The 25,573-nt window shown below is 41.4% G+C and overlaps 1 protein-coding gene across 10 annotated transcripts in view; it reads left to right on the top strand.

The window, feature by feature from the left end:
- Positions 1–12,835: 12,835 nt before the first annotated feature.
- PLEKHA7 (pleckstrin homology domain containing A7) overlaps positions 12,836–25,573 on the top strand; it is a 144,072-nt gene continuing 131,334 nt past the window's right edge. For 9 of the 10 annotated variants that reach the window (XM_072929660.1, XM_072929658.1, XM_030275445.4 and 6 more), the window contains exons 1-3: positions 12,836–12,971; positions 13,067–13,143; positions 13,254–13,311. In XM_072929660.1, the coding sequence (XP_072785761.1) occupies positions 12,889–12,971; positions 13,067–13,143; positions 13,254–13,311 (218 nt within the window). In that variant the 5' untranslated portion in view covers positions 12,836–12,888. Of the gene's footprint in view, positions 12,972–13,066; positions 13,144–13,253; positions 13,312–25,573 lie in introns of those variants that run through there. The other variant, XM_072929666.1, reaches the window with a different exon arrangement.

Below are 25,573 nucleotides of genomic sequence, written 5' to 3'. Positions count from 1 at the left end.
CAAGGTCAGGCTGGTCGGGACTTTCAGCTGTCTGGTCTAGCGGGAGGTGTCCCTGCTTATGGTGGGAGGCTTGGAATGAGATGGTCTTTAGGGTCCCTTCCAACCCAGACCATTCTATTGCTACTTAATCTTGTTTATTCTCCAAGTAGTTCTTTGAGATGCGATGTGAGATTGCCTCATGGGGAAAATATGGGTGACATGGGGTGAAACATGAGAAGAGAGAAAGTTCCTCAACTGTTCCTTTGTCCCTGGACATCAGAGTGGATTCAGTGGGAAGGAAGCACACTTAGCCTTTCAGCTACACAGGAGTGTGAACAGGGGCCTGGTGAAGTAAAACACCCTTCAAATGCACATGTTGATGAGCTGCAGTGGCTATTCTGAACCAGTAATCTACACTGCTTCATTCATTGTAAATGGTCTAATGTTTTGCATTTTGAGAGTGCATTTCAGTCAGAGCTTTACAAATACCCATTAAGCCCTGAAACACTGCTCTGGAATAGATGAATGAATTATATGGGGAAAGTAATCATTAGAAACCTTGTTGTTTTGTTGAATGGTGTACAGTTTTCATGTAACTCAGGACTTAAGTGCAGCAAGTCCTTGACACCTATTTTCACTTTCCTATATGAATATTCATTTGGCTTAAGTTAGCATTTCATCCCCACATTTTATCAGAATTAAAATTCATCCTCTTCTAATGAAAACTATGCTGTTTCCCTACCACAGACAATGGTTGGCATCAAATAAAATTGTTCTTTGTCCCCAAACTATGCTTAGAATTCAGTGGTTAATCAGATGCTGATAGCAAACACTCCCGGTTTCCTTTACATCCATGTGACAATACAAAAGACAATTGATCTGTGGCTAGTGTAAGATTCACTCTGGACATTCCAGGCACACCGGACTTTGTTAAAAGTCCAATTTACAGCTTGACAATATGTTACTTTGAGTCGTGTTTCTTTCCCCTAGTGCAAAAACTGTTCTATTCTTTGAATTGTATCATAGATTTATCTTAAATACATTTATATCTGTGGATTTTACATTTTGTTAGTGCTACATTTTGTTCTTAAAATCCCTTTAGAGTGTTCAAATGAAAAGAAAGGATGCTCCCAGGGACATATGGTGGGTTATTAAATAGTTCCTTCTAAAAATCCAGCCTGAATCTGGTCAACTTCATTAATCTCCAGATGTTTCTCATTGCATTAGTATCAACTTAAATGAAACAAGTTTAGTCAGGGTGCTCATAATAGGAAAAAAATAACCATAATGTATCATTTTTGCTACTTTTCTCAGTGAAGCTGATATTTGAAAGGCTGGAGTTGTAGGTGCACTTGATCCTGCTATCAGGTCCTATTACATCAGAACTTAGATGTTCGCAGAGCCAAGGGTAAAACCTGCAATATCCCAACTCATCTTGTAACTGCTTTATGAACTGTCTGTACAATAGTTATTCTTCTTGGTTCACAAGCCATAAAATAATCTTAGAGAAGTAAATATTCTCAGAACAGTTAAAACTGAAAATTGCAAAACTGATTTCCCATGTACCATAATAACTACATACCAGAGTTTATATGACAAAATCATCAATACCACCAGCTGTTTTTTGCAGCACTCCAGACAGATAGAATTCTGGTAAAATGTGGCATTTTAGCGTGATTTTATCTGATTTATCTTAGCAGCAACAACCCCAAAGGCTGGATTAAGTGGAATAATGCCCTTCGGTTGAGGTATTCCTTGTGGAATCCACCGAGGGTGGAGAGAATGGCCAGCAGTGCAAAAGCTGGAAATGCCTCGGGCCACTTCTGCCACTACTGCAGCAAAGCTGCCACTCGGGAATTAGCACATTCCCTCCAGATTTGCATATAATAGAAGTAGTTGTGATAGTTCCTCAAAAAAAGTCTTTGTTTCACGTGCCTTCGCCAAACCTGAGCCAGAAATGTGTCATCATCTATGTATTTAAAAACGAGCGCTGTTTTCGCGCTGTTGCCATGGGACAGCTATGGCAGGAAATGAGCAGAACACCCACATAATTATTGTTGACAGAATACAGTTTCAATTTTATCAACTGTAGCCCCTATGTGATATGCTGTTAAGGCAGCCTTCAACATCTCAGTGAGTGAAACGCTGATTTGAGGAGTATGCAGTGCCCAAAAGAAACGTGCAATTGTTATGCTTGAAAACCAGAACATGTTAAAGATGTCTGCTGCACTGATATGATATGGGAGTAATTATTGCTAAGTCTCTGAGGAGCAATTAGAGTTGTTTTTTATTAAATGTTCATGTCTTGATTGACATTGAAACTGAATGAATCAATATGTAAATCCAGATTACAGTGAACTAATAAGATATTGAGAAGGATGATACTTTACAAAACATTCTGTGGCAAAACTCTATGGCACTGAGAGAAAAACCGCATAAATTTATCATTTTGCAAACTGGCTTGCTGTTGTTCTTGCTTTTGAATTTAATCTGCTTAGCTACTATTTAAATTAGATTTCAGAGGATGCTGTAATTGTAATTAAGAAGGGGGATATAATTCATCATTTGTAGAGATCACATCCATTATGTCTCTAAATAATATAAGTTATTTATAACAGTGTTGTATAAAAACCTTAGAGAGCTTTAACCATTAATCAATAACAATGGAGAGATGCCAATGTGTAAAATTAAATCAGATATAATAATATTCCAGTTTGACAACTATCTGGCTATTCCTTGCTGAAATGCATAATTCTCTCTCCTGAGTTGCATGGCTGCTTACTTCACTGATTAAAAGGAAATCTATTTCAGGTGGGCTTTATTGAGAAGAGCAACACATTTGTATGTATTTAAAAGATATATGGAATAGTCCTACTCCCTCAAGAAAGGGTCAAATAAGAAAGAATAATTTTTGGGAAGGTAATACTGCAGTAAATGAAGATAGTTTAGTTTCTTTAAATTTACATAAAATAACGAAGTTTTTAAATGAATTAACTCTGTCCTTTTCATTCTAGGGAATGAAAAATATATGACTATTAGAAAAAAAGCATTTTCTTTATTACCTTGATTCAGCCCAGTTAGATTCAAGAGTTCTACTCAAGAACCTGCAGGAGGTTCTTTTGCTTGCACCTGTGTTTTTAAAGTTACTTGTGCTGCTCTGCACTGTCAGAAATGGCTCTCCAACTCCGTGTGACAGTGAGGTGAATCACAGGTATTAACACGTGGCTTACTGCTGGGATAGTGACAATTCTGCCTTGGATTTGCAACTTACAGATATATTTTTCTTCTTTTTTTTTTTTTTTTTGGGGGGGGGCGGTGGGAAGAGACAACTTTTTCCTAGTTTTGTTGTGTGTGATTATTTCTTTATTTTTCCTCCTTAAGCCAAGCAAAATAAAGTTTTGTTTTCATCTCACTATGTTTTGGGCTAGGTGGAGACACAATCAGGCAAAGGAACACAGGAGGACATTTATGGAACCATGCAAAATTTGGGGATGGAGGAACAGTTGAGTGATATCCCTCAGATTATTTATTTTTCCAGTTTTGTTTAAAGCCTTCCTGTTACTATAGCTACGGGTTTTGTCATGGTCACATATAGATGGTTTATCACACTGCCTTTGGAAACTGATTGCTGTTGCAAATCCTTGAAGCAAAAAGTGGAAGGGGTACAGGTGTGTAGCAGGAGACTATGGAATAAAAAACCATGGAAGGACCTGAGCCCAAGCATAGGAAGAGACAAAAATAGATGTGCAGGATTGTGAAGAAGGCACACGTACTAGGATTGTAACAAAAAGCAGGAAGAAACTGGAAATAAGTGGATATTGGAAAGCTGTGATGAGGTATGCACACTCCATGTTGCCAGAAAAATGAGGGAGAATGATTAACCCTCAGCTACCTCCTTCTGGAGCCAAGCAGAAAATCAGTATCTTAGATTCCTTTGCAAAGAGGTCTTTGAAAAAGGATTTGGGAGACCACAATGGGAAGAGATTGTTCTGCCTGGCAAAAGCTTATTTAGGAGTACTGAGACCGTGGCAAATTCCAAGCCTGCTGGGAAAGTACCATCTCTGGAAAGGTAGGGCAGAAGATGCTAAAATGGAATCTTGTCTGGATCTTGTGAGGGGATTGCTCTTAGTATGCATAGCAGTGTCGTAAGTGATCCACAGAGTAGCAGCAAACTCTTCATGGGTGTATTAAGAAAAATGAGGTGAAAATCTCTTTTATCTTTGACATACTCAATTTTGAAAAGATCCTGTTGAACAGGTTAGTTTCTATTACTATTGTGGGGACTCCAGGGTGAAGTTTTGGGTCTTCCAAAGCAAATGGAGAGCAAACTTAGGGAGGAGCCTGGAAAGTGAATTCAGAGGTCTTAAATTTCTTGAGAAAAAATGTCCTACTGAATAGTCCTAGTGGGAATATATGACACTCTGCTTGCCCTAAGTATGATATGTAGTTGCAAAAAATGGCACTTGCCAAAAGAGCTGGCAAAAAAAAGGGTAATACCAGTTATGGAATGGTGGACTCAAAACTGGGGAAAAAAGCTTTGATGAGAATAAAGTGAGGTATCTCATATTGGGGAAAGAAACCAAATGCATAATTCCTGAGGAAACATCAGAAAATTGAACAGTTTGATTTAAAATTTTGAAGATTTTAGTCTTAAGGATCAGTGATGTTTGTCTTTGCATTTGTCCCATTTCTTAAAAAAGGATCTCTTCATACTCAGATGTCATGGGATGACAGGGAGTCTATTTCTGTTCATAAATATGGAATTGGCTTCAAGAGTCTGCTTTAAAACAAACCAAATGTTGATAGTCACAGGTACATCACTATTGAAGAACTGAAGGTTTCTCAGTGCTGCCAGGCTTACAGTGTCCTTTGCCAAGAAAAAAAAAAAATACCGTGAAGTGTTCATTATAAAATGTAAGTTAAATTTCTGGAAATGATCCTGTGATTTTGGCACATAATTGTTCTTTTGTATTTCTCCCTTCCACAAATAACTTGAGCACTGTGCAGACATTTAACTATTGCCACCTCTGTTCAGGATGATAAGACTTGTCATGACAAAATTATGAGTATTTGTTATTTAGTTTAGGTTTTGATTACCAAATCAAAGTCCTAGTGTGTGGATTCTAGGTGCTGGGTATGAAAATTATTATTGAGACTTTGTGAAATGCAAAAGAGAGAAAATGAAGAGGAGATGGGACTATGTTAAATATAGTAATCATAAAGCTTGTGTGAGAGGAAATTGTAAATTGACAGTAATTAGGAAATGCATTCATTCATTTTTGCTTTTGTGTGCATTTTTGTGCATTTCAGGGGACATGCATAACTTGATTCTATGAATATAATTCTTTTGGGCAAATGGATATTCAGGTGAGAGAGAGGTAATTAGATACACTCAGATGTTTGCATCTAAAAGGTAAATCAGTAGGATGTCTTTAAACATGAACGGCATTTGTACGGAAAACAGAATTATTTTGAAGACATCTTCTGGATTTCACAAAGGCTACTTTCAGTGAGAACATACTTTTGAAAACTGACGGGGGTTTGGAAAAGAAAACCTTTTAACTAAAGATAGTGACCTTTTTTTCAGTTGTAGCAGAGTTGAGCATGTTCTGGAAGAAGTTTGGATTTGTTATGCAGCACCAGTGTTGCCTTCTCAATGTCATTTTCCCATCTGTCTTGCTCAGCAGTGTCATGGTCTGGGCTGGTGCCTGTGTGCAGTCTCCAGTCAGATCCTGCTGCACAGGGAGACAGTGAGCCTCCAAACTATTATTGTACAATGTCATGCTCCATATCTTCCTCAAAGGAACTGTGGATACAATTTGAACTTGTTTATATTCTTTCCAGTGGCCAGGAAAATGAATAATTCCTTTTTCCGTATTTGGAATTCCTTCAACAATAGATTTACCATTATTTAATCTTTCTTATTTTATGAACTATATTTATCTTTTGGTTCTCTTAGAATTCTGTTGCCTGACACAAGTACCATGGAAATTTAGGGAAACTTCTCAGTCTATTGCAAGGAAAATAGGCTGCAAAAAATCTTACTTTGTCTAAAATTTGCCATCACTTTCCCCACAGCACAAACTGCCCAATGTATAAAGTGTTAAAGATATTTCATTTAATGTCAGCACTCATAAAAATGTAAAACACAATCTATTGGTGAAAATACTTTTTCTCTTCTGCTCAAGATTTATTTGGCATTGTATTAATATTTATATTAATTCTGTCCTGGAAAGTGCTTAGGCTGGAAATGAGTGATGTCTTGCAGATGGTGTGCCAAATTTTTGTACATATCTTGTGCCTCTTGCAGCCCTTCCTTCTGTCTAGCTCTCCTGACATCTGTAGGTTGTGTGGTTCAACAGAAAGCACTCCAGATCAGGAACAAGTATGTGCTCTATATTTAGTCATGTCATCAGTAGTACCATTGTGCAAGTTGCTTATCTTTCTTAACTGTATCAGGGATTGTCCTTCTTCTCCTTGTAAATAACAGAAATCTTTACATTCAGGAGGTTGCCGTGAATTCTTCCTGCCAACTAGATAGCCACTAAATAAAAGTGCTCTTTAGTATCTATCAGCTGATGACAATTTTTGATGTCCATCTATTTCTAAAAAAAAAAAAAAAAAGAAAAATAGATCATTTCATAGCTCCTGACCTGAGACAAAATAAGTATACTTAGAATTTCCCTGACCAAAATTTTGTCTGAGTCAGCCTTTAGAAATTTGTTATAAGGTAATACCATGATATTCCTACTTAGGCTGCTTTACTGCTCATTACATTTGAGAAAACTTCTATGTATCATCTATCTTTAAATTTATCTTGGCATAAAACAAGCTGTTTTCTACTCACTCTGACATGGATGAGCAAGGAATAAATTGGTATGTATTAAAGGAATTGGTATGTATTAAATCTAATCAACTATATTTTAATTTCAAAATAATCCAATAGTAATCCTTTTATTATCTTGTTTGCTTTCCCTACCCACTAAGGCAATGTGTAGTCTTGGACTTGAATATTTTTAATTTGTCCTTTTCAGGTTTTAAACAGTCTAAAGACTTCAGACTGGAAAAAAAATCTTTCTGCATGTTCAATCTATTTCATTAATTGCTTCTTCATCCTATAGCCTGACACTGGCTCTAGCTGTGCGTGCCTATTTTTTTTTCAAATTAAAGTGTTCTGTTGCTACTGCTCTCCTGAGATGGCTTTTCCCCATGCTGTCTGAGAATCCAATAGCTGAAGTTGTTTTCCCCAGTTTGAACAAATATACCGCAGTGATTCCTTAGTGTAGTTCTTCCATAATCTGAAAAAGTGTTGCAGTTTTAAAATAACGGCATTGGAAATTTTCCAAAAATGTGGATTTGCCTAAAGTCTCCAAGATCTCTTCCCTATTTCCCCTATTGTCTGATTAATACATTCTTCTACCTCTAAGAATCAGTGTATTAATTTCTGGTGTCTTAAGCACTTAGCACTGCTAAAAGGGAATCACGCTGCACAATCCTGAAGAACAATGTGGTTGCACAGCCTATATTTCAGTATAATCAGACAATGAACTGCTCTGAAATTGTCTTGCAAATTAATCTGTCTCACCATGAAACCTTTCATGATTTTAATTCTCAGCTGTTCCAAGCAGAGCTGGAAAATCATGCTAAAAGGCATAATACATGTTTTGCAGCTAAAGGGCATAATACATTATTTGCATTATGGCTTATAAGCTTTCTTAACCAGGATTTAATAATTCAGATTCATTACTCTGCCAATGCTCTGCCTCTGTCTGACCTCACACCTTTCATAAGTCATGCTTATGCTTTATAAAATATACAGGTCATGATGAAAAAGTCATAACTAGCAGGCTTTTCTATGCATTGTACCTCATTTGAGCTTCCTGAAATAGCAGTAGCTTTTGCCTTCTAAGATGATCAGATTCAATTGTATTGAATTCTCTGAAAAATAGGAAATAGATCATTAGAGTACACACCGTGCTGAAATCCAGCTGTGATTCTCTAACCTTCTAGTCACTGGATCTAATTGTGAGTGAAGGAAATTATACTTTTTTTTTTTGTGATTCCCATATAGTATCTCTAGCAATATTTGCAGATTCCTACTCAATGTTTTGTTGAAAAGTTATAGTATATGAAGGGTTGAAAAAATGCAGGGAAACATGTAGACCTGATGGTGCAAGGGGTGGGGGTGTGTGTAATGGAAATGGAAAAAAAGAGGAAATGAGAGTATTCAGATGTTGCCACTGCCAGGGTGAAGCTGGGTTGTCAGGGCAAGGGCTGAAAAGAAAGGGATGAGGTAGAAAGGATGTCCATATTAATGGAGTTTATTCTGGAAATAGCAAGGGCATGTAGTGGTAGGAAAAGGGCAATAGTTTTATACCGAAAGAGAACAAGTTTAGAATATATATTAGGACTAAATTCTTTACTGTGAGGGTGGTGAGGGACTGGCACATGTTGCCCAGAGAAGCTGTGGATGCCCCCTCCCTGGCAGTGTTCAAGGCCAGGTTGGATGGGACTCTGGGCAACCTGAGATAGTGAAAGGTGTCCCTGTCTCCCAGAGGGATTGGAACGAGGTGATCTTTAAGATCCCCTTCCAACCCAAACCATTCTGTGATTCTCTGTTTCAATGAAAGTGCAGATACAGATTTTGGTGTACTTTAAAATGTATCACTGCTCTCCCAATTTAATGAAGTCATCAAAAAAAGTGTTCCCAGAGGATGCAGACAGAGCAAGGAACATTAGTGACACATTCCTATAGAGCTGTCAAATGTGGGTTCAAACTTCCAGTATTCAGGGACCTCACAATGTCTCCTTGAATTACCCAGTTATCAACAAAGGGAGCCACAAATATCCTAGCTTTTATTAGACCCTTGTTGAAGAACATATTTCACTTTCTTTAGCTGAGTTCCTGATATTGTGGCCTTAAAGTCCTAATTTTACCCCAAATAGCTTCTTCCAGACAGTGCCTCTAGAGTGTAATGAATGATAAATAATAGAAAATGTCTGATATCAGCCAGGGAGGACTGGAACTAGAGCCTGAAAACAAAACAAAACAAAAAAAAGAACAGAAGAACCAGAAGAATCTGGTAATCTTATTAATGAATGATGCCTGGAGGCATTCTTCCTCCAAGGTTTGAAATCACAAACCTACATCCTGATGAGGCCAACACAAGTCAGCTGTGAACTTTTATGAATCTAGACTAAGTTTTCATCTTGATCTTAATTTTGAAATAGAGCTCTGCAAGTTACAGTAAGAAAATATGCTTTTCCAGTAATGCATTTCTCTGTAATTTGCAGGAGTATGTGATAATGTGCTAATGCCTTAGGCACCATGATGCATCAACTCCAGATTTGGTCATATGACAACGGTGACAAATTGAGACAGGAAGTTTCTAGCTTGATATAGTGAAAGTATTTTCACCACAGGCACACGGGAACTAGTTGCTAAGAGATTATGTCGAATTTCTGTCCTTGGAGTATTTTCACATCCTTACCTGGACAAAGGCCTGGGCCACCTGGTCTAAAATCAGTGCTGACACTGCAGGAGGCTGCACTGGTGACCCCAGTCTCTTTCATTGCAAGAATGGAAGAAAAATCAATGAAATGGGGTCTGGGTTCACAACAAAAAAAAAGAAGGTGATTTTTCACTCGGGTAAGCTCAGGTAAGGTGAGCATTAGGAACACTTTGCTGCTGCTGGGTGACAGAAGTTGTGTGGGCTCTAGTCTGGACAGGTTCACAGAAAAGATCCATCAGGAGTTAGACATGGAAATAACACCTTGAGCAAGATCTTTCTGAGCTCACAGCTTCTGAGGCAAGCACTGGATGTAGGTACTGGAGCTAAGGAAAGAAGCTGGGCAGTTGCCTATGACTGTCTTGCTCCTGCGCTCTTTCCTGGCACCTGCTCCTGTTGGGACATGAGACAGAATACTAGGCTAAAAAGACATTTAGTTTGACCCAGTACAGACACCTTTAGAACCTGAAATCCAACCCACAATAATATTTTGTCAATGAAGTTACTATTCATTTGTGGTAGATAAGCCTATTTTGTCAAGGTGGAGTTGCAAGCTAAATGCAATGAGTTGATGCAGCTGATGGAGCACAGAAGACTTGCTTCAGAGCATCATGGCAGTGAGTGACTCCAGAGCAAGAGCAGGTCTTAATCTCTTCTGCACAGACCTAAACATGCAGTGACACTAAGTAACTTGTATTTGATTGACTTGGAATTGCACTGGGACTGACTTTATTGCAAGTTCTGTGATAACTCACACCTGACCAGAATGACTCAGAATTGTTAGGGCTTCTGTGGTGGGTTGACACTGACATCAGGTGCTCACCAAAGCCACTCTGTTATTCCCCCTCCTCAAATAGTCAGGGGAGAGAAAATATAATCACAGACTTGTGGGAGAGATCCCTCACCAGTTACTGTCACAGGCAAAAGAGACACAGCTTGGGGAAATTAATTTATTACCCATCTAAGCAGAATAGTATATTGAGAAATAAAATCAAATCTTAAAAACATCTTCCTCTACCCCCCATTCTTCCAGTTTTATTCCTCATTCTCAGTACTACTGATGGGGAATGCGGGCTGCCATCAGTTCATCACATGTTGCCCCTGCCACTCCTCCTCCTCCTCAGGGGGAGGATGCCTCACCCTGCTCCACACTTTCTTCCCCTGGAAGACAGTTCTTCATCAACTTCTCCAACAAAGTCCCTTCCCATGGGCTGCAGCTGTGCATGTGCTGCTCCAGTGTGGGTCCCTTCCACGGGGTGTGCTCCTTCCTTTAGGAACAGGCTGCTCCAGCGTGGGTCCCCCCAAGGGTCACAGCCCCTGCCAGCAATCCTGCTCCACCACAGGCTCCTCTGTCCCTGGGGCTGCAGGCTCCAGCACGGCTTCCCATGGGGTCACAGCATCCCTCAGGCATGCACTGGCTTTGGAGTGGAGTCCTCCATGAGCTGCAGGTGGATCCCTGCATCCCTGCGGTCCTCCATGGGCTGCAGGGGCACAACTGCCCTCACCATGGGCTGCAGGGAATCTCAGCTCCTGTGCATCCTTCTGCACTGACCCTGGTGCCTGCAGGGCTGTTCCTCTCACATCTTCTCACTCATTCTCTGGCCCTATGCCTCCTTCCTGGTAACTTTTCTCCCTTTTAAAATCCCTTATCCAATACATTGACCAATATTGAGTCCATCCTTGAGCTGGATGGCATTGCCTCTGTTGGATGTAAGGGAAGCTTCTGGCAGCTTCTGACAGAAGCCACTCCTGCAGCCTCCCTCCTCTCCCCCAGGCTTTGCCATGGAAACCCAATAAGGTTAAAAAAATAAAGGCAGCACGGGACTTTTAGTATTAGAAGTTTAAATCAAAATTCTGACTTAGGATAAAGGGCTACAAGATACTCTCTCCTGCTTTATAACTGTGGATAAACTAAAATTCTGTGGATTATTAATGACCATTCCTGGTTATTAGCTGACACTGTACAGTATATTTACTGTATATAGTAATAGTATCTTCTCCAACAGTGGTCAAAAAGGGGAGTCTACACAAAGCTACCCTGATGCACCAGACCTGCAATGTTGTCTGAAACTGGCGTGAAATAAAGCAAAATCCTCTCTCTTCTGTCTAATGCTGCTTTTCTTGCCTCCTACTTTCTTCTGATGATTTATTCTGATTATTTAGAAGGAAAAGCAAACGTTATCATTTTCCCTGTACTGCAGCACTCTGCCCTCTTACACTCTCCCACTGCATGCTGGCATTCTCCCTCTCCCCCACAGCCGTGTCCTCGGTTGTCTCCTCTGTTTTTCTTCACTAACCTGACCCCAGTCAGACTCACCTACCCTTTCTCACCCCTTTTCACAACCTGTCTTTCCCGTTTAACACTCTCCTTTCACGCCAAGCCTGCAGATGTCCCATTTCCTGCCTTTTTGACCCTCTGTCTTCTCCAGTATCAGAACATCAAGAGCCCTACAGAGCCATGCTTGGCTCCACCACTGCTGCCCTCACTGAAAGAGGCGTTTCTGCTCCCCGAACCCCTTGGCTCTGTCAATCCCGCTGCAACTAGCACTGCCGCCAAGCCAGGGCACTGGCCAGGACTCCACACCTGGCACCCATCCTCGCTCTGCTGGCTGGCACTAGGATGAGAGTAAGAAACCTGCGGGCTCTGCTGTAGGGCACACCACTCACTCCTTGCTTGTCCCACTCACTTTGTCCCTAAACCACATTCTGAGTGACTGGAGCACTTAACTCTAGCTGGAGCCTCCCCGCCCACCACACCAGCACCAGTAAGGGTTCTGGTCTGACTGGGAGCCAGCCCAGCCCCACTGAAGTGCACCGAAAGGGCTCTCTCCCGTTACCCTCCTGCCTCTTCCAGCTCATGGACGAACACAGGGGCTGTCACAGGTCCCTCCCGATGCCGGTGACCGCTCTGCTTTGTCGGCCGGCTGCTGCTGCTGCCTCCGTGCGATGTTTTAACCTCGGTGCCCCCGCACCCTGTGCCCGAGGTTCAAAGTCCCCGCGGCCCGTCTGTCCCTCCTCACCTGGCGCCGCTGGCGAGCGCGTCCCCGGGGCACGGCGGCAGCCAGGTGCGCTCACACCTGTACATCCCCAGGGCTCCGGGAGCGGGGCACGGGACAATCCCGGCGCCTCCGCCGGGCGGAGAGCGCCGCGGGGATGTGCGGCTCCGGCCGCGCCGCGCCGCCCGCGGCGGTGCCCACGGGAGGCCAGGCGGGGCCGGGGGGCGGGCGCGGGGCAGCGGCGGACAAAGCCGGGCGGCAGCACCGCGGCCTCCCGAGGGGCGGGAGGTGTCGCCCTGCCCGCGCCGCGGTGGCGCTGCCGAGCAGAGCCGGGCGCTGGGCGCCGAGCGCCGGCCGCCCGCCCGCCCGCACCCCCGCCCCGGCCGGCCGCGCGCACGGCGAACATGGCGGCGGCGGTGGGGCGGGACACTCTACCTGAGCACTGGTCCTACGGCGTCTGCAGGGACGGGCGCGTCTTCTTCATCGAGTAAGGGGGAGCGGCGGGAGGGGCGCGGGGGGCGGCGCGGGCCCGCCGCCGCCGCCCTCACTAACAGGTGCACGTTTCCCGCTTCTCCCTCGCAGCGACCTGACCCGCCGCACCACTTGGCTGCATCCGCGCACCGGCGAGCCCGTCAACTCCGGCCACATGATCCGCTCAGGTGGGAGCCCGCGGCGCGGCGCCCCCTCCGCGGCCGGGAGGCTCCGCGGGCGAAGTTCTTACCCCTCCTTCCCGCTCTCTCTCTCTTCCCCCGTCCCCCGTGCCTTGCAGACCTGCCCCGCGGATGGGAGGAGGGCTTCTCGGAGGAGGGCGCCAGCTACTTCATCGAGTGAGTACCGGCTCCCGGCCCCGCGCCGCCCGCCCAGGGCCGGGGGGCGCTGGCGGCGCGGCCCCGGCTCAGCCCGGCCGCCCCCGCACCGACCCCGCACGTCCGCCGGGTCCGTTATGATCCACGCCAGCCACAGCGGCACCGGGCTGCGCCGTGCCAGCGGCAAAGTTGGCTCCGGGCGCGGCGGGATGCGGGATCCCCCCAGCCGCGCTCTGGCGGTGGTCAGCAACAGGTTTCCTTGGAGGCGGCACTTCAGTTTTGCCTGTTTGTTTGTTTTTTTTTTTTTTTTGTGTGTGTGTGTGTGTGTGTGTGTATGTTTGCGAGCTGTCTGCTCCCCCCTCTCCCCGCTATTTACGGTGAGGTTTGCGGCAGGTGGAGCGTTGCCTTGCTGAGCGCCGGCCGAGGTGGAAGGTGAATGGTGGTTTTGTTATTTTGAATGGCTCGTGGCTCCGGACGCAGCCCCGGGAAGTTTTGCAAATGAAAGGCATCCAGTGTCTCTTCCCGGAGACGGGGCTGAACGGATGAGGTTGCCTTGCCAGGGCTGGTGGTGGCTGTCGGGATCTTTCATGTGGCGTTTCTTGTTCAGAGAGCAATTACGAGCATGGATGTGCTGCTTATTGAGGTGCTTTTATTCTATGAGATGCAAGCGTGTTGCAGTAAAGAGAGCTAAGAGAGCTTCTTTCAAACATTGCAGATATAAGGCTTTTACAAAAACAAACACCGATGTAAAAGTAGAGATTTAATCAAATGAGTAAAACTTTGGTACGTCTTGGATGTAGAGTCACGTGTCACGTGTGATGCCTTGGCGTTTTCCTTTGCAAATCTGAATGCCTGACAAATTTAACAGAACAGGACTGGAAAATGCTCAGACTGTCTCATTGCTCCAGTGCAGAACTCCCAGGCTGTTAAGTATAGCCCCAATGACTGCTGACAGCAGTGTCTCAGTTGTCCAGTATTGAAATGCCTGCAGAGCAAGGCATTTGAATAACTTGAGGTTTTAGTAAATATCAAACTTCCAAACCATACTGGGCTGGGTGAAGGGGCAGTTGACTGAAGGTATAACAAATACCTCACATGTAGGATGTTTGTTAAATAAAATTCCAGATGATCCTAAAATGTCCCCTTTTCACCTACAGAGGAAAAAAAAGGCATTCAATCTTCATTTGTCTGAGACACAGAATTCCTTGCAGTACTGGGCTGGGCACTTAGTTTAGCCCTTGACTCTTGAGGAGGTGGTAGCAAAGCACTGGAGAACAGCTCAATAACACTTAGAGCTGCCACCCTTTATCTATGACTAGAGCATTGAAAGGAAGGAATAAAAGTTCTGCCGGTTGCACATGCCAGAGATGGAACTCTAAAATGTCCAGTACTGTAAACAGATCCTTTACATGGGTACATAAACTCCTAGGTGTAAGAATACATCTATTTGTGTTTCTCTCCTTTCCAGAAACTTACTAGTACAATTTTAGAACAGCTTAAATTCCTCTTCCCAACTGCTGTGTTTGGAACACCATCTCTTGTCTTGTTTGTCAGGCAGTTAGAAAACTTTTAATTTCTGATCCATTGAATTAAGAGTTCTGTGTCATGCATTTTCATAGCTTGTGCTACTAGTGCACTTTACCTTGGGCTGGAATTGCTGCAGGAAATGAAATGAGGAACGGAGTGTGTATTTTACTGAGCAGTTTGATAAACTCAATCATCTTTAGCCAAGCAAAGTTTTGTGAGGAGAAAAAGCAATTTTTTAACATAAATCTGTTCAGTTGAACTGCTAGAGACAAAAGATCCTCCTGATATGGAATACAATATTTAACTCTTCAGTAGTGATACTTCACCCAGCACTGCTCTAACCTCTCTGATTTCAGCTCAGAGGCTCCTGAACCTAGTGGAATTTTTCATTTTTTCTACCATGAGCATACTGAGCTCTTGTTGGGCTCATGTAAACATCAGTATCCTTAGATGATGATTTCTATACCTCACTGCTCTGTTCATTCCTCCTGTGTTGCTTTCACGTGATGAGTTCTCAGCTTACAGAAAAGGTTACTGGTCCCTAAACGCATGATTTCACATGCTGCTCTATTAAATTCCATTTTCTGGCATTCCAGCTCTCAAAACCCATGAACTTTCCTGGATAACTACCCAGTTCTCTTTGTACTTGTGACAGTTCCAGTCTGGTGCTGTCTACAGAAATTTGACAAACACATTGTTACTTCTTGGATACTAATATACTGAAGGGTGTCCAGAGGAACATTCCAAGTAACCCCTCCCCCTTGTGGTAATTTCCACAATTAATACAGCCTATTGTAGTTTTACCACATTGGCCACTTGATGGATCTTGTAAGTCTTATTCTTTCACTAATGAAAAGTATTATTACTAAGTATTATTGCTGTTTTAAATAACTTCACTCAAACATTTATTTAAATATATATAGGCTAACTTCACTTACATAACTGATTTCTGGTACAAAGATCATGAAAATATTAGGTAAAACGTTGGATGTGAGTTGTCTTTTATGTAAAAAAAAACCCGAAAAACTAGTCTTATGTCCATTTACTTCTGTGTTTTTATTGCTTCTTTCAATACTGCGGACAAACTTGAAACATCATAAAATAAAACAAAGATCTGAAACATCATGAAATGAAGCAAAGGTTTATAATGTGGTCAAGCTTCATATCAAAACCAGGTAAGTTTTTCTCCCCTTTCCATCTAACAGGAGTTTGAAAATTTCCAAAACTCCACTTCTATTGGATAGAAGCTTTCCAAATGAACGTGCTGTGGTTTAGAATGTTTTTTGCTATTCTGTGGTTGGGCAGCTGTCCTGTAGTTGAAGGGGTGCTGTTTTCCCTTTGGTATTTACATGAGATGCTTGTCTGAAATCACATTCCCTCTTAACCTTATTTTGCTAAGCTAAGCGAGCCAAGTTCTTTGTGCAGCCCTTTAAGAAGGGCTCTCCGTCTGTTTGGTTGTCCTGTAGTTCTTCTCTGCACCTCTTACAATATGAAGTCATCTTTGTTGCATGTGAGTGAACAGAGTCCTCTGCTGGAGTGAGCTTTTGTGAGGCTCTCAAACAACAAAAGTGCTTTCTTGGCTTCAAAAATTTCTCAGTTTTCTGCATTTTATGTTGTTTGCCTATTTAGGGAAGACGCCCACACTGACAGCACATACGAATGCTGCCAATTGACTGAAACATGCAGGTCTTTCTTTTTTTTTACTGTTTGAAATTTTAAGAACTGTAATTTAGGAAGCTACATTTCAGTTCTTCCCATTTATGCTTATCCTTATCTTTGTGAATTATTTTCTCTCTTCCAAATATTCCTCAGGTTTTCTTGATAGTGGCAAACCCTGTTAGGGCAGTGCTGTCTCTTATCCTAAAATCACTAAATAAAACATTAAATAAGTGATGTATAAACCAATTCTTCTGGATCTCCATGTAGTAGTCTTTGAAAGTATCATGGTTGCCACATTTTTGGAGCACTGAATACAGCTTGCACCACACTTTTCCATCTCTTTTTTTGTTTGTTTAATGATGTTTTTGAAATACCTTGTGTTTGTGGGGCAAGTGCTTTATGGGAGAGTCCCTGCAGAAGGGTTGTTGCTGAGCATTTCTGGAGCTGAATGAAGACTGGACAGCACTGGCTCTGGTTTGTTTCTGGTGGTTGGGTTGCTGATGTGAAATGTTAATTGTGGTTGGCAAACTCTTTGTGGGGAAGGAGATGGGCCATGCAGGGAAGGCAATGATGATAGTAAAGCAGTGCATGTATGCATTAATTACAGTGCAGGTTTTTCTTTCCATTTGCTTCTCTTTTTCTGATCGTCCAAAAGACTTGGAGAAGTTGGAAAGCTTGGAAAGTGTGGAATGCTTTTTTATTCCCTTCCTACAGCTTTCAAAGGTTGAGGTGGCTGTTGGTGTGGAAGGATCTGTTCTTGCAGTGTTAGATACCTAACTGGCTTGTATTTAAATATGTTAAAAATGTGTACTGCTGCTACAGAGGTTCTTTTTGAAAGCTGCCATGGTATTGCACAGATAAAAGGTAATCGTGCATTCCAACTGTAGCCTAGAATTAGGAACAAAAAAGTAGAAATCAGCCCTTAAATATCTGAAGTTAACATTTTATTTGTGTCTGAAGTCAGTTTCCACTTCAACTTGGCCTCTTCTTTGGGAAGCAAAGTGGATGTACAAGAAACAAACCTGTGAAATTGGCACAGCAATAGTCAGTAACTGTTTACAACTGTTATTCCTTAATTCTTGTATTTAGCCTGTACTGTATGTAGGAAATATGCATGGTATGTGTTTCAAGTGTTTGGAAATAGCAAAAGAGCAAAGAACACTAAACAGAAGTCTGCCTTTTTAACTTTGCTTCTGCTGTGCCAGGCGTGTATGTTCAGGTGCAATGTCACTGAAAACCATACAGGAGCTCAGATTCACCCACAGTGGGCTACAGATGATACCCACTTAATGATTATTTAATCACAGAAACCCAAAGGGGAAGAGACCAGTTGGATTATTGAGTTCAGTCCTTTTGATTATCTGAGAAGATTGTTTTATAATTGCATTAATAAATTTAATCAACAGGTTTCTTCTGCCCTGCAGAAATTCCTGTCTTTTTCACTCCTACTAGGATGTTGAAAACTATATATTTTTTTTGTTTAGGTGGGCTAAAACACTGTTTACTGTAGGTGTTCTTTGACCTGCTGTAAACAAATTATTATTTCTTGCTTTGTTCCCCATGATGGTTATTGCTGTAGACGTAAAAGATACTGGAAGCACTTAGCTACTGTAAGGAATAGTGATGACCCTCATAATGAGGTCTTCTGTCTAGATGATGTTCTTTGTGATTCCTGACCCTGTGCTTAAATAAAAGGTAATGTATGAGTAAGTACATGAACTAACATGAAATCCACCTGTGAGGTTGGGCTCACTTCACTGTGTCACTGCTGTGCATGGCCAGTTCCAGCTGGGGAGTGGAATAAACTCCCACTGGGGAATGGAATAAACGATTCCTGGAGTGGAATAAAAATTGGGTAGCTGGAACCACGTGAGAACGTCACCAAAAGTGATATGTTCACAGCATCTCCAGAAAATGTGAGGGTAGCCTCTGGTGAAATTAATAGGTTTTGTGTGCTGTAGAGTGTTGTGGGGAAAGTTTTAGGGAAATAAACCTGGAGTGGATCCTCAGCAAGGGCCAGAAGACCTAGTTTGGATAAACTGGAGAGCACCATGTGCAGCAGTGTGGATTCTGGCCACCAGTGATAGCCTAAAGTCAGGAGTTGCCCTTGAGGGGGACTAGACTTCACGGAGGTAATTTGTAGGGGTGGAAAAGCAGGTGTGGAATGGAGAAGTGGAAGAAGAATGCCAGAAGTTGTGCTGAGAGGCTAAGGTGAGGAAGCTGCTGTCCCATCCCGCAGTTCTGCCGGAGTGATCCATGGTCTTGGGCGGCCTCTGCTGGCTCCTGGCAGCCGGAGGAAAGCTGTGTGAAACCCTCTTGGTTCTTCCTCTTCTCATTTTAAATTTTCTTGGGAGAAAGTGTTCCATTTGGAAATGGGAAATTGCTGTGGAGAAGCAGAACTATACACAGTAAAAATAAATCTCCCTGCTTTGTAGGCGTTTCTCTGCATCTCTCTCTCTTGTCCTTCGTTCTCCCGCTTTGGGTTTGCTCAGACAACCTGTTTAATACATTTTTTTGTCCTGCACTGTGAGCAGAATTGAGCTGGGAATATTGGAGCTGCTGGTTGGGTGCAGTAGCTGTGTTTCATTCCAGCTGGGGAAACAATTCATTGTCCCTTTTGGTGACAATTAAAATGGGAGATCACTCATTAAAGAGTGCAGTAAATGCTGATGGATTTGTGCTGGGGCAGAGAGCAAAGGACCTTTGTAGTTCAGCTCCCAGAAAGGGGGAAGAGGGCACATTGTGGTGCCTGAATTTCGGAGTGCCCTCTGGAAGCAAGCTTGGAGCTGTGTGTAAGGAAAATGCCACATGTGGTTTGGTTCAGCAAGGTATGTGGATGAAGAGGGATGTTGTGTGCATTCCTTAGGGGAGGGAGGAGCATGGAAGGGAAGGTGCTGGAGTTTGTTTTTAAAGCTAGGCTGCACCACAAAGTACTTAGCTTGGTTCATTAATCTGTGTTTGCCTTTATTCCAAGATACACACATGTTAGAAAACTGAATTTTGACTACCTGAAGAGGCCAGCAAGGATGACACACATAGTGAGATGCTTTTATAGGTGTTGAACGCTTCTGGAAATCAAAGTTTTCTGGGAAACAGGGCAACATGCTTTTGTTCTGGTTGGGGTTATGTGGCTTCCTTGTGTTGTAGCTCAGGAAGACAGGCATTAACTGGTTATTCAAAGCTGCTAGCCTCCACATTTTGTTTACTACACATTCCAGCTTTTTGAACATTAATGTGTAAGAAAAACTTCATTCATTCAGCCTCTTTCCTAAAACAGTGCCCACTTCTGCATTCCTTGGATCTGTGCAGGTGAATGTGTGTACCTTTTTAAAGAAGGTATATATGGCAGTGAGAGTTTCAATATTCCTGAAAGTCTGTCTAAAGATTAAGCATAAATACAGTCATACAGCTGTGTTGGGCAGGTATTGCTGTAGTCTTAAAAGTAGTTTTCATAACCTTGAGTTATGTTTCAGACTGCTTTTACAACTGTGCAATATGCCTGTCACATCAGATGAGGAAACAATTTATTCAACACTTTTAATTTAATTTTATTAATTACCCATTATCTGCCAGAAAAGAGAGAACAGCAGAATCTTGATACTAATGCAATGTGTTTTGTTTGAAGAAGGTTGCTTCTTCATTCTATCAGTAGTAAACTCTAGCTACTGGGTCTAGTTAAAAGGATTGCCTATCTGCAGGCAAATAACATTGTGCAAGATGTTCTTGTATTTTATAATGGAGGAAACAAAAAGGTACCTTTTCCCAGGCAGGTCTGGTAATCCTGAACAATCTTAGCAAGTGCTTCAGAGAAAAGAGAAGTGTATGTAGCTGTGAAATGCATGTTCTTCTATACCCTGCATTTCCAATCATTCCACTTGCTGCAGATGGATTATTTTAAAATGAGTTTTAACCTCACTACTGATCCAAGTTTGCTATCATCTCAAATATTTACATTTCTTTGGTACAGATTAAGTGTACTGCTTCAGTATGGCAGTGCTGGATCTCTGAAAAAACTAGCTTGAATAAGTGTGGTATCACATTTATTTAATATCACATCCAATTCTAGCCAGTATGACTGTAGACTCTGATTTGCTGCTAAATCTAATTTGTTTTGTCTTTGCCTTCTAGATGTGCTTTTTAAACTTTATTTTTTTAAATTATGACCTTGGATTGGGTAATGGTGATAGATGGGGCATTTTATTTATAGCTCAATTGTCTTTTCTTACAGCATTATTAGAGTTTTACAAGGTCTGCTCTATGTCCTTAGAAGCAGAAATTTTAATTTAAAAGCAGATTTGTAATTAAAGATGTTAAAATCCAAGAAGAATCTGGTTAAGCACCCAGCCCTTCTCTTTTTGATTGTCTGCCATGGAGTATTTGGCAAGAATGTCACTGACTTGTCTAGACAGGTACAAAATCTTGCTACCAATACACAGTAGGCATGTGTTTTTCTGCCTGAAGTTTTGTGTTTAAATCCTTGTTTTCCTTATTGCTTATCTGTACCTTTAAAAAGATTTTATCTTTAGTTTAATAAAAAGTACAACTGAAACCACCAACACTTTTAAAATGAGATTGGGATGCACTGCTGAAATGAAGCATTTGAGTAATACTGGATTTTATTTACAGTTCTTTGACAAGTGAGGACTTCTATTTTTATTTACTTACCAGAGACTAAATATCCTGAATTAAGAGCTGACTGAAGCATTTGAAAATACAAATTAATTGTGCAACATGCAGGGGATTTTTTTTTTTTGAGGAGTTCTGTATAGACTCTGTAAAATATGAGTAAGCAGGAAAGCTGCTGTTAATTTTCTGTTTTATTTAATCTGAAAAAATGTAGTTATTGCCTTTTGCAAGTTGCAGATTTGTTTCAAAATGTCATAGTTTCACATTCATCTTCAAAGTGGCAAAATGCTTGAGCAGCAACTTTCATTTAACGTTCACATTTATTGTTCTTTATCTTTTGCTGTTACTTTTTTGTTATTTTTCTAGGGAGAAGGTTTGCTTTGATTAACTTAGGAAATCGATACAAATGTAAAGGAAATCAACGAGAAGATAAAGGTAGTGTTTGTCTCTCAAGCAGCATAAATCAGAGGCCAAAAGCTAAAGTAATTAATTTTTTAAATGTACGTCATTTTAAGCCAATTTTTAGATGTTTTGAATGTGTGATCTGTGTGTTAACCTCTGAGTGCTTGGACTCAGTGCATGCTTTGAATCAAAGAAAATAACTGGGCCGTATCCCAATACCTGGAATAATAGATCTGTTTGATCTTTTTCAGCAAAATTTTTAAACACATCTGGAGACAGAACTGTTCTAATTGGAAGAAGAGATCCATTTTATGTAATTTTCAGTGGCTGGTAAAGCAGTCATCTTTTCTGTACCTTTTGCTGAAGATCAGGAGTTATAGTATTAGCTGCAGGGTGAGATAGCACTGACAAAATCTAGATGTAGACAGTTGTTCCAGAGGACGTGCTGATTCAAGGCCATGTTGAATCTCCTGGACAAAATTAAAGTTAAATTAATAAAAGTTAGCTGCAAGATAATGAAATCCATTTTTCTTAGATGACAGTTATCAAACACTTGACATTATTTATTGTTGCCATCTCAGAATATTAGCTCTATTTTAAAATTCTTTTACTTAAAGAGTGGAATTCATGAACATGCAATTTTAAAAATGTAACATCTTTGCTTGCTTTCCAGTTAAGACAATTATATTGTCAAGTGGCTTTTGAGCAGATGTTTTTTTTCCTTCCTTGGAAATCATAGATTAATGCTGTTCTTTAAATGCTGCTTTTGTGCTTTACTTTTTTAGCACAGAAATGCTTGACTGCCTAAAACTATTTCACATAGCAATGAGATTTGTTCCTTCAACACTGCATTTTATTATTCCCAGTATTCAATTTTAAATAGCCTAACCACTTTCCTTTTGCTCTTCTAGTTGGCTTTGTAGTGAGATGCAGTTTAAACTCATTTAAAAAAAAAAGACAATGACTTATTTCTTATGTGAAATCATTACATTAAATTCTTCAAATGAAGAGATTACAGGTAAAAGTTGGGCTTTGATATACTCATTTCACAGGATGTTTAGCCCTTTCAGTTGAATGTGGAATGATAAATCTTTACTTCAGTGGAGTGTATCAGTGTAACAGATATTTTCCAGTGTGTGGGTTTTCTTCCCTTATTGCTAACTTGCCTAAGAAGGTGGCCAGGTAAATCTCTGGATCAAGAGTCTTTCTTGAGAGCTTCATTTCCCTGCCTTACCTGGAGAATATTGAATTGTCAATGCAATTGTCAATTTCAGTATTCCCTGGTGGAGAATATTGAATTGTCTACAGAAATACTGAAAGACCAGAATGGTGGAAGGGAAGTTGAAATTACTGAGGTCTGTCTATGGCAGTGTCCTCTGGGACAGAAGTAAAACAGCATTCACTTTTATGACTTTAGGTATATTTCCTTGGTATGGCATGTGATTGCTCGGCATTTAGATTCTTGGGCATGAAATTCAGGTTTTGCTTCTGCATTCTCCTTGAAGTTGAAGGATTAAAAACTATTTCAGGTAGAAGCAGAAGCCACAGTTAACATTAACTCAGAGCATCTGGCTTTGAGGTTAAACACAAGTCATTGAAATGCCTGATTAAGGCATTTAAACATATACTCAGTATTTGCTGAGCAGGAGCTGCTGTACTGATGCAGAGTAATCTTCACTGAGAGATTTACAAATAATATAAAATTTTAAAGTCTGGTGGTTTCTCTCTCACAGAGCAATTTGAAGTGTTGCAACAATATTGCTGGTTTTCCAGATGATCCAGAGGATTTCAGGAGAAATGTCTTCAAATTTTGCATGAGGTTGAAATTTTAAATAACCCTTGTGCTGGGTGGGCTTCTGTACAAGAAAACATCTGAAACATTATCAGCGAAAGATCTTTTTTTGAAGTGTCCCGTTGAAATATGAGCCCAAACAATTGCATATTTTCTCCTAGCACTGCAAGAAAAAAGGGCAGTGACATTGCACAATGGTGTGCTTGTCTTTGCTGGAGAGCTTCAACAACATTTCTGCACTACAAGGGAACATCTACTCCTTTTAGTGACTACAGCAAGGAATCATTTAGATGGGAAAGAAAACTTCGGATCAAGTCCAACCATTAACCTGGCACTGCCAAGGCCATCATTAAACATGTCCCAAGTGCCAATGAATTTAAATATGCCCAGGAATGATGACTCAACTGTTTCCCTGGGCAGCCTGTTCCAATGCTGGATGATCCTTTTGGGGAAGTAATTTTTTTCTAATATCCAATCTAAATCTCCCCTGGCTCAGCTTGAGGCCATTTCCTCTTGTCCTGTTGCCTGTTTCTGGGAGAAGAGGCTGACCCTCACCTGGCTACAGCCTCCTTTCAGGTGGTTAAAGAGAGCAATAAGGTGTCCCCTGAGCTTCCTTTTTCCCAGGATAAACACCCCCAGCCCCCTCAGCTGCTCCTCATAAGACTTGTGCTCCAGACCCTCCACCAGCTCTGTTGCACTTCTTTAAATGGGGAAGGTGGCATCTCAGCTGTGACTTTCCTGTGGGGTGGCTGCAGGGTCAGAGGGCAGCTGAGCAGCAGTGGCAGCACCTGAACTGATGGCTCAGTTCTAGTAATAATAATATTAGTTAAATGTCCCAAACATTGGATGTCTGTGAAAACACTGTTTAAACTGAGTTCGTGTAAAGAAGAGAACCTAAGTTAGCAAAAGAGGAAGAGGGAGGTGAAATACTTCTGAAATGTAGGTCAGTAGTGAACTGAAAGCCTTTCAGTGTGGACTTCTGGATGTGTTGTGTGTTTAGAAATTAAAAAAGAGATTAAGCATTCTGGTCAGCAAGCATTGTGGGCTTGAAAAGGCCAGAAACAGCATTTATATTGGATAATATGGATGGTTTCAGATGCAGTTTCTGCCCCCTCAAGCCGTGTTCTCTTTCTGCACCATTTGCTGCATCAGCGTTGCCTTCAAGGAGGGTCCCAGGGTTTTATTTTTTCCATTGATCAGATGCAGCAGTCAGCAAATAAACTGTTAAATGGTATTGATAAATAACACAGGCTAAAGACAGAAATCCAGGAGGAAAATTGAAGTTCCCGTGTGTGGATGATGTGACTTTTCCCTCACCAGAAAAACAGCAGTTGGAGAGAGGGGAGCTACAGGAGTCTGGTTTTTATCCAGCTCATCTTCCTCAATAGGTGCAATAGAGGAATTAGAGTCAGCAATTTGGGGAGTGCCTCTGGTTGCCAGTGTGCTGTTCTGGTGTCACTGTGCTGAGCAGACAGCAGGAGCTCGAGGAAACTGTGGCTTGTGGAAATCAGATTAAGTGTTGCCTGAAATCTTAAAAGGAAGTAGTTGTAAACTGTGTTTTTAAGTAATGTGAGTCATCTTTGATTTATTGATGAGCAGAAGAGCCTTGTTTGTGTGTGGAAATGAAAACACTTGTAAATTTGTGTTTAGAATGCTACACAGCTGTTTCCTGAGTAGTTTCTATCACTTAGGAAGGGGTACACTGTAAACAGGCAAGTTGCTTTTTCTTTGTGGGCAGGGGGAGTATAGAATAAACCCTTAATTTTTATATGTAGTGGGATGCTAGTGAATAATCTATTTTCTTTAGAAAGAAAATTCCAAATTGTTTTTTTCTTGTGGATTTTTAAGGTTTCTGTGATTAATAGCAGAATAAGAAATTCTATTAATGCACTGGATAAACAGTGATAATTCCAAATTAACTAATGCAAATGGCATTGGTTTAAAAGTAACATTTGGCATTAACAACTTTGTTTTTCCCAGCATGTTAATAATATATTAACTTCTTGCTCCTTTCAGCTATTTTTTCAGGAATTCCATGATGATAATGAACATGGCTTACTTGTTATTGGGTCTGTGTAACAGTTTTGAGTGAAACTGAGTGAGAGGAATGTACTGGAAGTGCTGTTCTTGGTGAATTTTGGTGTCTGTAAATGCTGTAGGTGAAAATACAAATTAAGCATGATTATATGTGTGATTGATTTAATAGAGTTCTTAAGCATTCTGTCACAGGGTTTCTTGGTTCTGCAGTAATACAGAAATTGAGAGATTGTTGACCTC

This window comes from Taeniopygia guttata, chromosome 5, assembly GCF_048771995.1.
Source record: "Taeniopygia guttata chromosome 5, bTaeGut7.mat, whole genome shotgun sequence".
Lineage (NCBI taxonomy): Eukaryota > Metazoa > Chordata > Aves > Passeriformes > Estrildidae > Taeniopygia > Taeniopygia guttata.
The sequence above is the reverse complement of the archived record's forward strand: the minus strand, read 5'-3'. Positions and strand labels throughout refer to the sequence as shown.